Genomic DNA, 12,529 nt, shown 5'->3' with positions numbered 1-12,529 from the left:
ACCCAGAATCCAGGCAATTTGGACATCACTTAGCATTGAGAGAAAAAAGAAATACGAAAGTGTGGGACAAAGTCTATAATTATTTTCTAAGCATCAAAGGAAAAAAAGGGGAAGGGGAAGAATAAAAAAATTAAACAACATTCTACAAATTAAACTTGAAATGCTACTTGCTTCCATTTGTCACCTGTTATAAAGTGATTCAAATAAATTTGTATTCCTACCACAGCTGATGCGAGGTGCTCCACTCTGAACGGGTTGAACCTGTGGACCTCTAGCTGTCCTCACCAGGTTGGGTTTAAGCTTTGAGAACCTCGTCCTTCTGTGCTGAGTTCCATTCTGGGCTGAGGAGGCCGGGCCAGCAGCCCTTTCTTGTTCATCAGAACCACTAAAAATAAAGAGAACGCTATTTGAGTTTTTCTTAAGATGTGAAGCTGCGTTATTACAAAATAGCTCATAGACCCCAAAATATGTAATCTCATAAAGTCCAGTCATTGAAAAGAAATATTAAACGAGATTTGAACAGATGCAACAAGTACCTTATCCACCATGGTACCCATTCCCGTTAACTTTACTCAGCAAGCCAGTTTGAGAACCTGCATATCCATCAGATGCATAACTATGCTAATTTGAATGGACAATATTCTTTAATTTTTAATTCTATGATTGATTTACTTTTGTTTTTGCCAAACAAGTGTCATATTAGAACAATGGACATGAAAAGGAAAAAGAAAATTGTGACTACTGTCCAAATAATAATATTAAATAAGCCTTGAAAATGACATCAATGAGACCAAAAAAGGATAAGGCAACCATCACAATAAACAACATTACCAACCTCACGGTGCCTGAACTTTCTCCCGCTTTTTGGGGCTCCTCCACCGATGGAGAAGCTCTTGCTGTGGTGTCTGAAGTCTCTGAGGGGGTCACAGCAGCGGGGGAGTCACATACCACTGCCTGAGGAGCCTCAGTGACGTCTGGCTGCTCAGTCTGTTCTGAACCAAGCTGCCCACTGGTTTCCTCTTCTTCCTCCACTCTCTGACATGAAGGTTCAATGACGGCATCTTCTGATCCTAGAAAAAAAACGGAAAACAGACATTCCATCACAGATACACAAAATCCTATTTATAAAATATTAAGGAAGCAACAAAAATAAAAATGCTTGTGAGATTCATACCCTAAACCTAAACAACCTCAACTGGACAGATCAACTACTGCTCAACCAACAGGGCTCAGAGGACTGAGTGAGACCCTACTGAAATTTAGACAGTACTGATTTCTACTGAGGCAGAAGAGATGGTTTCTTGCCACAACAGTTTGCTGCGTGTGGCTCTGAGCCCACAAGTGATCATGACTGAATCCCAGTAAGGGTAGAGCAGAGCTACACGCAATACACACAACACATTAACACATAAACATCAGGACATTGCTGGGAGAAGCCAAAACTCTATGAACTTCTACTAGATAACAGACTGGGCCTCTGAAAGCACTTGTATTCCACAAGACAGACCTATCCCATTTTTCTTCACGATCATCCTCCTCTGTGGGTTGCGGAGAAGGAGGGTAATGGCAAGTGCAACGATGGCTGCATCACTTATCAACAGGATTTTGATTTGGGAATTTTTGATTCCAGGGAAGATAAACAACATTTATCTTATGGTTCTAGGAGGCCCTAATAATTTAGCCAATACTACAGCAATCTATTCTATGCTGTCAAGACCAAGTTTACATGCAGTTCCAGGTATGAACACCCGATTACTGCCCGAGTACAATTAATAGGAACAACTTCATTATTCTCACCTGTGCTTCTCCCATCAGCCTCTGCGGGCACAAACTCAGAGTTTCTAATTGTCAGCAAAGTCTGTGCAGCCTCAGTGTTGCTCTCTCTATCAGAACCTGAGAATTCTGCACAGGAGACACAGATGGGTAAACAGCTTTTAGAATGTCTTTCAAAATACTGAAAGCATCTTATTTGAACTATTTAGGACTTCTATAATTAAAAGCAAATATTAAGAGACTATAATGTTTGAAGAAAATGTCTATATAACCTATACATACAACGAGCATGAAAGACAACAGTCTGTTCTTGTATAAGTGCTTTCAGAAGAAAAAAGTACACTGGGGCATGAACTACATATTTTGGCATCATTTTGATTAATTGAGCACTTATGACTGAACGTAATACAATGACTGAGAGTTGAATAAACACTAAAGTGAGAAATCTGACTGGGCAAAGGTGACTTAACCTTTTGAATATCAGGCCCAGCGATGAAAAAGAAAAACAGAGAAATGAAGCAATATCTATGTGCAGTCAATATGAAGGAGGAAAACAAAGTCAAGAGCAGTGGTGCAAGGTCCTCTTGAGTGGTGAGTCACGGTTTTGTTATGACTTCCATGATGGACGTTAGAATACTAACTCTTGTGTAAAACAGACAAAATAATGGGGAGGTTCAAGTGTGTTACTCTGGACAAGAGTGTCTAGTTGTTTCAACCATAGTGATTGATGGCAACATGACTATATGACTTCCACACTGATCCCCGATGAAATCATGGTATTAGACTTGCTGCAGTTTTTGGGGGGCCAATCCAGTTGGGCCAGGGCTGTCCTGTGTTGCCAGACCTGAACCTTACTGAACATCTATGGGATAAATTGGGATGATGTGTGGCACACCAGGTGCCATGAGCAGTGAACAGGCAAATGCCTGTCTAGACCAGGTGAAAAGCACATGTTGCATATGTACTGCTTGTTTTGCTTCCAATAGTAGCCAAACATGCTGCTAGCCTGTAACTGTTGAGGTACACACCCTTATGACAAATATTTACAGGTCAAATTAATTTACTTGTCAAATCTGTTACATAAAGAAGTCAGTGCCCATGTTATGAAAAAGATTTGTTGTAATTATAAGTGAAAGGTGTCTTCTGATGCTCAGTACTGTATATTGACGAAATGATTAAAGTATCACCAGAAAAGAAACCTTAAAACTTACCAGAGACGGATCCTGTCGAGAAAATTTCAATCACATCCTATAAAAAGAATCAGATGCAATTCTTCATCAGCATTCACAATTTCTTTCCTCAACACCTTTAATGCCAAATCCATTTGGACAAGTGCAAGGAAAATAGCCCAATGCTCATCTCAAAAGCAGATCAAGGTTTTATAACACATTTGCTGAGAGGTTACAGGTTTTTGTCCAGCACTAATACAACAAATTGCAGGACTAAACCTGCACTTGAACTTAGAACTGAATGTAATGCATCTTTAGAAAAAAAAAACATTGCCTCAACAAGATCTCGCCTCACAGCACACTTAATTTGTATTTGTTTATGTGATTTTGTATTTAACATAGCACTGAAGAAGGAAAAAGAGCAATTTTGTTAGAAACTACCATCATTCTTCTATGGTTACTAATATAGACTTTCAGCTGCTGCAACAACACTCATAAAATAGAAGGACAAAATCAAAAGTTTTAAATTGTTCCAGAAGGCAACTGGTAATCTAACCCATTTATTATGGAGTAGGAAGATTTAAATAACCCAAATGTCTAAATATTCAAAATCTGATAATTCCTTTCAAGGATGACTTCAAACACTGTTTTTAGCAGTTTTAACAGCTTCTTAAAACTTTTCAAGTAGAAAGAGATTTCCACCTCTCCCAAGGTTCTGCGGTTATGAAGTACATGAAGTATAAAATCTGAAATGCTGTCACTGTATGATAATGTATAAGACTACTAGAGTGAAAGGCTGCCTCTTGTTTCCGGGTCCTCCTGGACGGTCTCTATTGACCCCTGGTTGGGAATGTTGTTCAGCTACATTGACATAATTCCCAACAAAACCATGTCACTTTAAGATGTTATCTTAAGTGCCTGGTTTCTAATCCCAAAACATGTGGACCACATGACTGTAAAGTGGAGATGACTTGTTTTCATTTTAAAATGCCCACAGTACTAAAATCCGAAAAAAGTTCACAATGGGGCATAAAGAACTCCCCAACAAGTCAGCTAGACAAACCTCACTCGTAAGAAATCCAAATAACTAATTGATCACTTACAACCAATATGTCCAACTGATTTTCAGAAGGAACTACAACCTCCTCTTGTGAAGCTCGGCAAAGGGCCTCATCACACAATGACTGAGAGAAGTGGGTCTGCTCGCTCTCAAGAGAGCAGCGTCCATCAGGGACACTGTCTGAGATCTCAAGCTGTGCAGAAACAAGGAATGTTGGAGGGCAGGGTTATGGAAAATGAAATGAAACAAGCAAACAAAATGACTATTACAAATAACCAGAAAGGGCTTTACTCACAAAGTCTCAAAGATAACATTCACAGATTGTTTAGTGGTTTGTTGATTCTTTGTTAAAACATAAACAAATTAGTTGATTTCGATTCAGAGCTTACTGTTCTGATAGCATACAATAACACGGCTATTCATTTAAAAAAACTTCACTTTCTCTTTTAGTATTATAAAAAAACTTTGTGAAAAGAACCCTTTATCCAAAAAGAAATGAAATGGTGAAAAAAAAATGAAGACATTAGGGCTTCATTGCAATTGGTGATTATGCATGTGAATGTTTATGTGAATGCATTTGATGATAACTCTGTCTCTCTTTGGCAAGAGGGAGACAAATGCATCCCCAAAATATCTGATGTTACATTCTACCAGCCATTAGAAATAAATGACATTTCAAGGGAAGAAACGCCATTCTTTTCCACAACTCCCCGTCACAGTACAAAAAAAAGTGGGCGTGCATTGTCACCTCTTCCATAGTCTCCTCCACTTCCACTGGGACGATGGTAGGTGAGCGCAGGCTGGCGGGCACAAACGCAGGAGCCTGGTTCACTTCCTCAGGGTTTGTAGGATAGCAGTAGTCTTCCTCGGCCCTCCCCTCATCTGCCTCTTCCTCGTTTTCCTCAGGCTCCTCCGGAGATGCCCTCAGAGTTACCAGCTTGGCGTTCCCAGCTCTTTGGGTCTTCTGGTTCTGGTCTAGGCTGGGTTTGTCTTTTGTGGGAGTAGCAGAGTGGTCCCTGCCTCTCCGACTAGCGGGAGAGTCCTCAGGAGACGGCGGCACGGCAGAAGGGGAGGCCACAGGAGAATTATCCTCCTCCTCGGGCTGCTTCAATTGCTGGGAAAACTTTGGTATTCTTCCTGACCTTCATACCAAAAAACCACCCAAAAATCGTAGAGTGGGATATTTAACTCAAAGTGAGGTCTAAACCACTAATTTTAGGATAAAATGGTAACATGTTTCTACTAATTTAAATAAAGACAGCTAATGATTTAAAAAAGTAGTCTACAATTGTCATTACTACTGTATATACTGAATGACGAATCTGCATTAAAAACTATTCATAAAGATTGCTCAGAAGTATCAAAGGCGATTTTTTTATCAACAGTAGAATACTATCTACTCTAGTCCTCCTGTTTGTTTTCATATTAACAGAAGCAGACAGCAGTTATACAAAACCCACATAGAAGACAGCTTTAAAAAACAAAACAAGACACAGAACAACTCTCCTTAAATTCGGGGACTCCCATTTAAACATTTACATTACAACCTAGAACAACATGGATCAGCATCTGAAACAAGATGAGGATCCATTGGCAACGCTGCATTCTGTCAATCTAATTTCTAATCTCTAATTCATACTTGAGGATCCAATCACATTACCACAATCACCTTACCTGGTAGGTTTGTTCAGCATGTGCTCCTGCACAGCAGTGAGATCAGGGTCCTCTTCCATATCTTCTCCTGGATTCTCACTGTCCGATGACTCTAAAATATTGGTGCGTTTTTTCACTCTTTTGGGTTTCTTCCCTTTTGAGGATTTAGAGTTACCACCCTCATGCCCAGGTCCTTGAGAATCAGGTTCTTTGCTTGCCTGCAACACACCACACCACAAGAAAAGACTTAAAATAAATGTTGAATGAACATACATGTACATATGCCTTCTGCACAACAACGTAATTAATAATACACTTATATAGAGCTTTTCTGGACACTCTACTCAAAGCGCTTTACAGGTAATGGGGACTCCCCTCCACCACCACCAATGTGCAGCATCCACCTGGATAATGCAATGGCAGCCATAGTGCTCCAGAACGCTCACCGCACATCAGCTATTAGTGGGGAGGAGAGCAGAGTAATGAAGCCAATTCATAGAGGAGGCCATGATTGGTAAGGACCAATGGGAAATTTGGCCAGGATGCCAGGGTTACACCCCTACTCTTTTTGAGAAACACCCTGGGATTTTAAATGACCACAGAGAGTCAGGACCTATACCTGGGCATTAGGACCCAAATGGACCGCAGGGTGAGCACCCCCTGCTGGCCCCACTAACATCTCTTCCAGCAGCAACCTTAGATTTTCCCAGGAGGTCTCCCATCCAGGTACTGACCAGGCTCACTGGTACTGATATGGCTGCAAGCCAATAGTAATCAAAGGTTAAATATTGTACTGTATATGGGCTACAAAAGAAAAGTGTTAATTCAAGTGATTTTTGCTTTCATTTGGCTTTTTTCTTAACAAAAAGAATAAAAGCTATCAAAAACTGAGATCTCCAAACTGAACTGAACTTCAAGCATCTGAATTATGTTTAAAAGGGAACTGCGGGTCCCAAATTCTCAAGACTGATTATTAAATCTCGGTACCAACATTAATTAACTGAATTATTGCAAAATTTTACATATTCCAAATTGTGCACTTTGTGAAAGCGCTGTATGGTTCATTCACTAGTTTCTGTAATGTAATGTAATGTAATGTGATGTACACGTGAATAACTGCAGGTTATGCAAGCGGTCATTTCACTGCAGAAATGTTCCAAAGTGGCATATTTAAGAAGTAAGTTGCATTTGTCGGCCAAACTGTCTCAAGGTCGAGAGCAATAATTCTACTGGATCAAAAACCTATGTACGGTATTCACAAGCCTGCTTGTTTAAAATGTAATAGGGCCTTTTCACCTCACCAGCAGTCTGGTTGCCTCATTCCGTGCAGAATATGGCACTACGCATACCTGCAAACTTTGTCAATTTTGTGATGTAAATATGACATATTACTTCACTACTGTGTACATTTTACTTTCACTGTCACTAATGCCTGTTATAAAAATAGAACTGCAGTTCCACTTTAAATAACCTTGTTACCCACAGCTCCCCACTATTAATTCTACCAGTGCAAATATTTAGGGAGACTACTATAGGGTTATGTACCGTGGAGTCAGGAGAACCTCCTTCTGTTCCTTGTTCGCCTTCAGTCCTGCTTTTAGCCCCTGGGGTTTCCAAAGCTTCTGCAGCTCTCTTGCCTCCTCTCTGTGTAAGCTTCGGCTTTGGCTTCTGGGAACGATGTCTTGCGGGCTGAGCTGGTTGGATCAGAGATCCCTTTCCTTCCTTCGCAGGGCTTTCTGTTTCCTGTGATCTGCAAGGTGTATGAACTGCAGTAAATATCATGCATATGTAATACACTGTTTATAACGTGTGGTATTGTCCGTCATACTGTGTTGTCTGCTGTACTGAGTATGTCCTGAGAGATTGGCGCAAATAAGAATTCCAGTGTACATGTACATATGGCAATAAATTCCTCTACTACTACTCTATTCCGAAGCACTAATATTCTTATTGACAGAAAATTACCTATTGGCACCATCAGGTATAACTTCAGCACCAGCAGCTCCATTTCCAGGCTCTTCACAGGAAATAACTTCCATGTCTGTTGGGCCTACTAGGAAAACAAATTAATGCTGCAGGATCCATACTGTCTTCAGGGCATAAAACATTTGAGATGAAAAGTATGTCCTGAATTTTAGCCGTGAAAAAAAACATAAGTATCGGCTGGACTAACTGCAATTAAAAATAAAATAATGTCAACGCCAACTATGTTTAAGATCAGCAAGAAAGCAAGCACACACAAACTCCAAGTTCTGAATGAACAAACTGTGTAAACGCAGCTCTTAGTACCTTCTTCGCATGTTTTTTTTCTCTTTCTTTGCCTTTTCTTTGTGTCCGGAGGCCTTTCAGAAGTTGTGTCTTCAGCTCCCTCGTCCTTCCTGTGCTTGCGTTTCTTCCTGGCTGCAGGACCCGCCTGGCTGCTCTCTCCATCCTCACCTGTGTGCACACTGAAGGACTCCTCATTCTCCTTCTCAGCCAGCTCCGGGTCGCCCTCCTCATCCTCACTGCCGGACCCTGACACAAGGAAGCTGCCTTCAGCAGCTTTATCCTGGTCACTCACTTTTTCTGAAAAACAACACCGTAGACTTTGCAGGAGATTCAACTGAAGCCATAAACATTACTAGCTTTGCGAACATTTCTTTCCTTCCAAAGTTTAATTTATTGCACACCAATACAAACAAAACAAGTCCAGTAGGATAATGTAAACCTGAGAAGGGTTCCAACACCATGTGATAATGTCCCATGATATGAAAAAAAGCATTTTTCAAACAGGACAGTGTTAGAGGGCTGAAAGAATGTCGCCATTACTGATTTCTGATAACTAGTGCAAGTTTGGAAAGAGAAAAGACAATAATAGATGTTTAAGTGATATTTTAAGGATGCTGGATGCTGCCTTGAGTATGCACCATAAAACAGATTAGGTACTTTTTTGTTAGACCATGAATTGCTTTTACAAACTGAAAAAATGTTTTTTGTTTCCTGTGAATCTCATTACATTCAGTAGCTGTTTAAGACACCTACCAGTTAAATAAAAGTCTCCAGCGTCCTAGGCCAGAAAACGTTTAATATACTAAAACAGCTTTAACCCAACTCCTTACTTTTTCGCTTGCTCCTTGGTCTAGCTGAAGTACTCTCTGTCAGATTCTTCCTGCTTCTAGGTTTTTCCTTCTTCTTCGCATCTTCAATCTGAGCCTTTTCCAGAAGTTTGCTGAAGAAATCAATATCAAATGGCCTTTTCTCTCCTGTAACGGAAAAAAACCCCACCGTAATTAGCAAAAAAGTTTATTTCACGTTTATACAGATGATTCTGGTGGCATGGTGGTTTGGTCTTAGATACAATTCCAGACTGGTGTGCATTCTGTATAGAGTTTGCATATTGTGCCTCTGCTCACATGAGACTTCTGTGTGTGCTCTAGTTTCCTCCCATCTCACAAAGACATACTACGTTAACTGGTGTGTATGTACTGTCCACTGTGTGTGGTGTGTGAGTGCGCATGCAATATATCCACTTTTCAACAAAACAGTGTCCTAGGAAAAAATGAGCAGGAAAAGGTCAACTTTCTTCAGCAGCAACAGGAGTATAACTAGACACTTGATACATTCATGTGCGAATAAATTATGTTCTATTATACAAAATCAGAGAAAAAAGTCAGAGCACTCAGTTTTCTTTACAAGACAGACATTGCATCTTGTACTGATTACAAGATGTCATCAAGACAAAAACATAGCTAACATAACGACGCATCAGCTATTTACAGAAGCACTGCATAGTGAGAAAACAGATCCAGCTTAGCAGTGAAATATCTGAACAATCATTATATCAACCACTCAGACGAACCCAGAAAGCTTTTATGCTAGTAGGTGAATTTTCAGAGCTTGTTAAAAGAAACTAGAAACTTCACAAGAAACTAAACTACACATTTTAAAACAATTAAAATTACGAGGAACTAAACACATTTCCACAGCCAACTTCTTGAAAACTGTTCTTAAATCTAAACAACAAGCAAAATATATGCAAGTCATTGTTTACTGAGATAGGGAGGTCAACATTATGTCTGGATGCCAAAGTTAAAGAAAATTGAAACATGAGATATTATTGCTGCATTTAGGATTAAAATCCCTTACTAAATGCTTTGTCTATCCTCCAGGAGTTTGTCCGTTCTTCTTTCTTGAATTTGTTCTGTGAAATAATAGAATATATGGAATAAATCAGTCTATCAATTCAGCCTAGCATTGAGTCATGCCAGTCAGCACGAGGTGGATGAACACCACGCACTATAAATCCCACAAGGCCTGCAGCTAAGACAGCATCATTTTGAGGAGTGGTGCAGCACTCATCTGCATCACCACAAGCTCACAGGTGAACAACAGGTCTGAGAGGTTGCAGCTGTACAGAAAACGCCCCCCAAATGAATCCCACATATTCCCACCTGACCAGAGAAAACTTACTGCTGGGGAATTCCAGTCAAAGGCAATACATGTTATTCCCAAGGCTTGAAGGCTTAGCATCATCTTGACTGTAGAGCTTATCCTGTCCTTCACAGTTACTATACTTAACATAAAAGCGTCTCAATACAATACAGGCACAATCAGTGACATATCCATAACAAACCTAAGAAGACAGCTGATTCAAATTATAAAGCATTTGTAAACTCAGTATATTTCGAGCTTGCCTAAAACCAGATTTGTAATTTAATTATAGATGTTAATGTAACACAGTACCGTATATCCATGGCTGGGATTATTTTAGTATCTAACCATATCTAATGTACATATGTAATGTATATTTATTTTATGCATCTGTATTGTCCTATTATCTGTTGTTCTCTTTTATTTTATTAACTTATTTTGGTTATTAATCCATGCAGAAAACTAGAGTGTTCCTATAGTGCCACAGGGCTTTAGGTTTGCCTTGGAAATTTAGTCACCATTTTCCCTTGAAAACCTTTTCTCAGTATTATTTTTGAATTTCCCCTTTAAAAGAATCAATATACTGTATAAGGTATACATTTTGATCACAGAACAATGGACACAAAAATGACATAAATAAGAAACCATGTTATGATAATCTGTGCCAATAACTATTTTACACATTTTCTCTTCATTATACTTAATATTAAATTGTTAAAATGTTTTAAAATATTTCTTATATTACAGCATGAAACTACAGGTGCAATACAATATATTATCACAAAACTTTACCGTTTAACTGTATGCATGATTGTTCAAGGATTCAAGCAATATAATGTGTCATTGTTTTCTAGTTTCTAAAAGAGTAATACATACAGTATTTCACATGGTTTAATTGTATAAAAAATCTATAATCATACAACTGTTGATCAAGTCTATTGTAAAGTCATGCAAACTGTGACACATACTACATAAACCTCCCTTTCTATGCAAGGTTATTACCAGACTAATATTCAATGATCAATTCAAACTGTTAATGGCACTATCAGTATTACAATTTTGGAAATCTTTAAGTATAATGAAAAATTAAGTATAATGAAATACTATTAAGATAATTATATTATATATAATAATATATATATTATATACAATATATATTATATTATAAAATCATGCTTTATAGATCGGATAATGTTGTAATGGATAATTATTAAAAATATTATACTGTAATCATAATAGTACTACAGAGAGTAAAAATATATTTGTCTTCGTTCTAAGAACGCCTTTAAAAAGTGATAAAAGAAATCTACAATAACATTTGTTGGAAGTATCTTGACTGTCTCTGGGACTATACAGAGGCCTGAGTTTGCCTGGAGAATAAAAGGAAGGAGCACACAGCATACATTCATTGATCTATCATTGATTTACATAAGAGAAGTAACTGATAAAAGAGATAAAAACTCTTACTTTGATCTCTGTCCTGGCTCTATGTGGAAAGAGCTGACCAATCATTGAGAAATCTGTCCCCACCATGCTGATAGCCAAAAAGAACATGTCTGTCTCTAAAATTAAAGGAAGTACACATTCAAAATCAGGCAAACACAAAAACTGCGCAACAACAGAAACAGAGGACAAATACTGTACTTGTGAATATAAAACATTAAGATTAAGTCATTATGACACTGTACTTTATTTTTAATAAAGTCTTTCTCTTAAAAACATTACAATGACTTTTTTAGATATCACAGATATACAATTATAATGTATTCAATGTTGAAAAAAGAACCGTTTATATAATTTTAGATTACGTTTAACTTGACAATTTTCTAAAGCAAGAGACACTTTGTTTTGACCAATAATTACTTAATTAAAACCTAATACTAATGAAGATGTGGAAATGGAACGTGACTTATTCTCTCACCTCTGTTGGACCAGGGCTTTGTGTAGCTGGCTTTCCTAAAGCTGGAGTAGGTTGTGGTAGAGCCACGCTCAAAAATTGGATCATTCTGTTCTACTACATTGGGACCTTTGACTCTTAAAACCTCCACAGTCAAACTGAAAAATACGGGAAGACTTGTTTATATGGTGACTTAACAAAATGGATCATTTCAATAACTAGCAAACCTCTTCTGTAGCTTGAGCTCAAACACAGAATGCCCCAAATCTTTACATAATCATAATGTACAATTTCTCTCTCTCACAACAAATTGCATTTTAAGTCCAAAAATTACATTTAAGTGAAAAACTACTGTTATATTTTGCATTCTATACTTTTTTGAGCTCCTAGCTTAATACTGTAATCGCACTCAGTGCACAAAAAAGTCTGTGCATCACTAAACAAAGAAGTTAAAAACCTTAACTGTTATTGACCCATTCTGATTAAAGGATCATATTAATGACATGACCACATGGTTTCTAAAACTTCTTATATTTCTCAATTTTTCTCACTATATTAAAGCATCTA

At 38.2% G+C, this 12,529-nt stretch overlaps 1 protein-coding gene across 11 annotated transcripts in view; it reads right to left on the bottom strand.

The window, feature by feature from the left end:
- The window catches only part of bdp1 (BDP1 general transcription factor IIIB subunit), a 38,332-nt gene that overhangs the window by 15,631 nt on the left and 10,172 nt on the right, over positions 1-12,529 (bottom strand). For 7 of the 11 annotated variants that reach the window (XM_088629077.1, XM_088629079.1, XM_088629078.1 and 4 more), the window contains 14 exons: positions 11,987-12,120; positions 11,533-11,627; positions 9,781-9,835; positions 8,754-8,897; positions 7,945-8,220; positions 7,621-7,708; positions 7,201-7,405; positions 5,677-5,873; positions 4,751-5,144; positions 4,046-4,195; positions 2,985-3,021; positions 1,798-1,902; positions 836-1,070; positions 222-385 (listed from right to left, as the gene is read on the bottom strand). In XM_088629077.1, the coding sequence (XP_088485203.1) occupies positions 222-385; positions 836-1,070; positions 1,798-1,902; positions 2,985-3,021; positions 4,046-4,195; positions 4,751-5,144; positions 5,677-5,873; positions 7,201-7,405; positions 7,621-7,708; positions 7,945-8,220; positions 8,754-8,897; positions 9,781-9,835; positions 11,533-11,627; positions 11,987-12,120 (2,279 nt within the window). The remainder of the gene's footprint in view (positions 1-221; positions 386-835; positions 1,071-1,797; positions 1,903-2,984; positions 3,022-4,045; positions 4,196-4,750; positions 5,145-5,676; positions 5,874-7,200; positions 7,406-7,620; positions 7,709-7,944; positions 8,221-8,753; positions 8,898-9,780; positions 9,836-11,532; positions 11,628-11,986; positions 12,121-12,529) is intronic. The other 4 variants (XM_088629075.1, XM_088629082.1, XM_088629083.1 and 1 more) reach the window with 4 other exon arrangements.

This window comes from Lepisosteus platostomus, chromosome 4, assembly GCF_059453375.1.
Source record: "Lepisosteus platostomus isolate fLepPlt1 chromosome 4, fLepPlt1.hap1, whole genome shotgun sequence".
NCBI lineage: Eukaryota > Metazoa > Chordata > Actinopteri > Semionotiformes > Lepisosteidae > Lepisosteus > Lepisosteus platostomus.
This window is presented reverse-complemented; position numbering and strand designations above follow the sequence as displayed.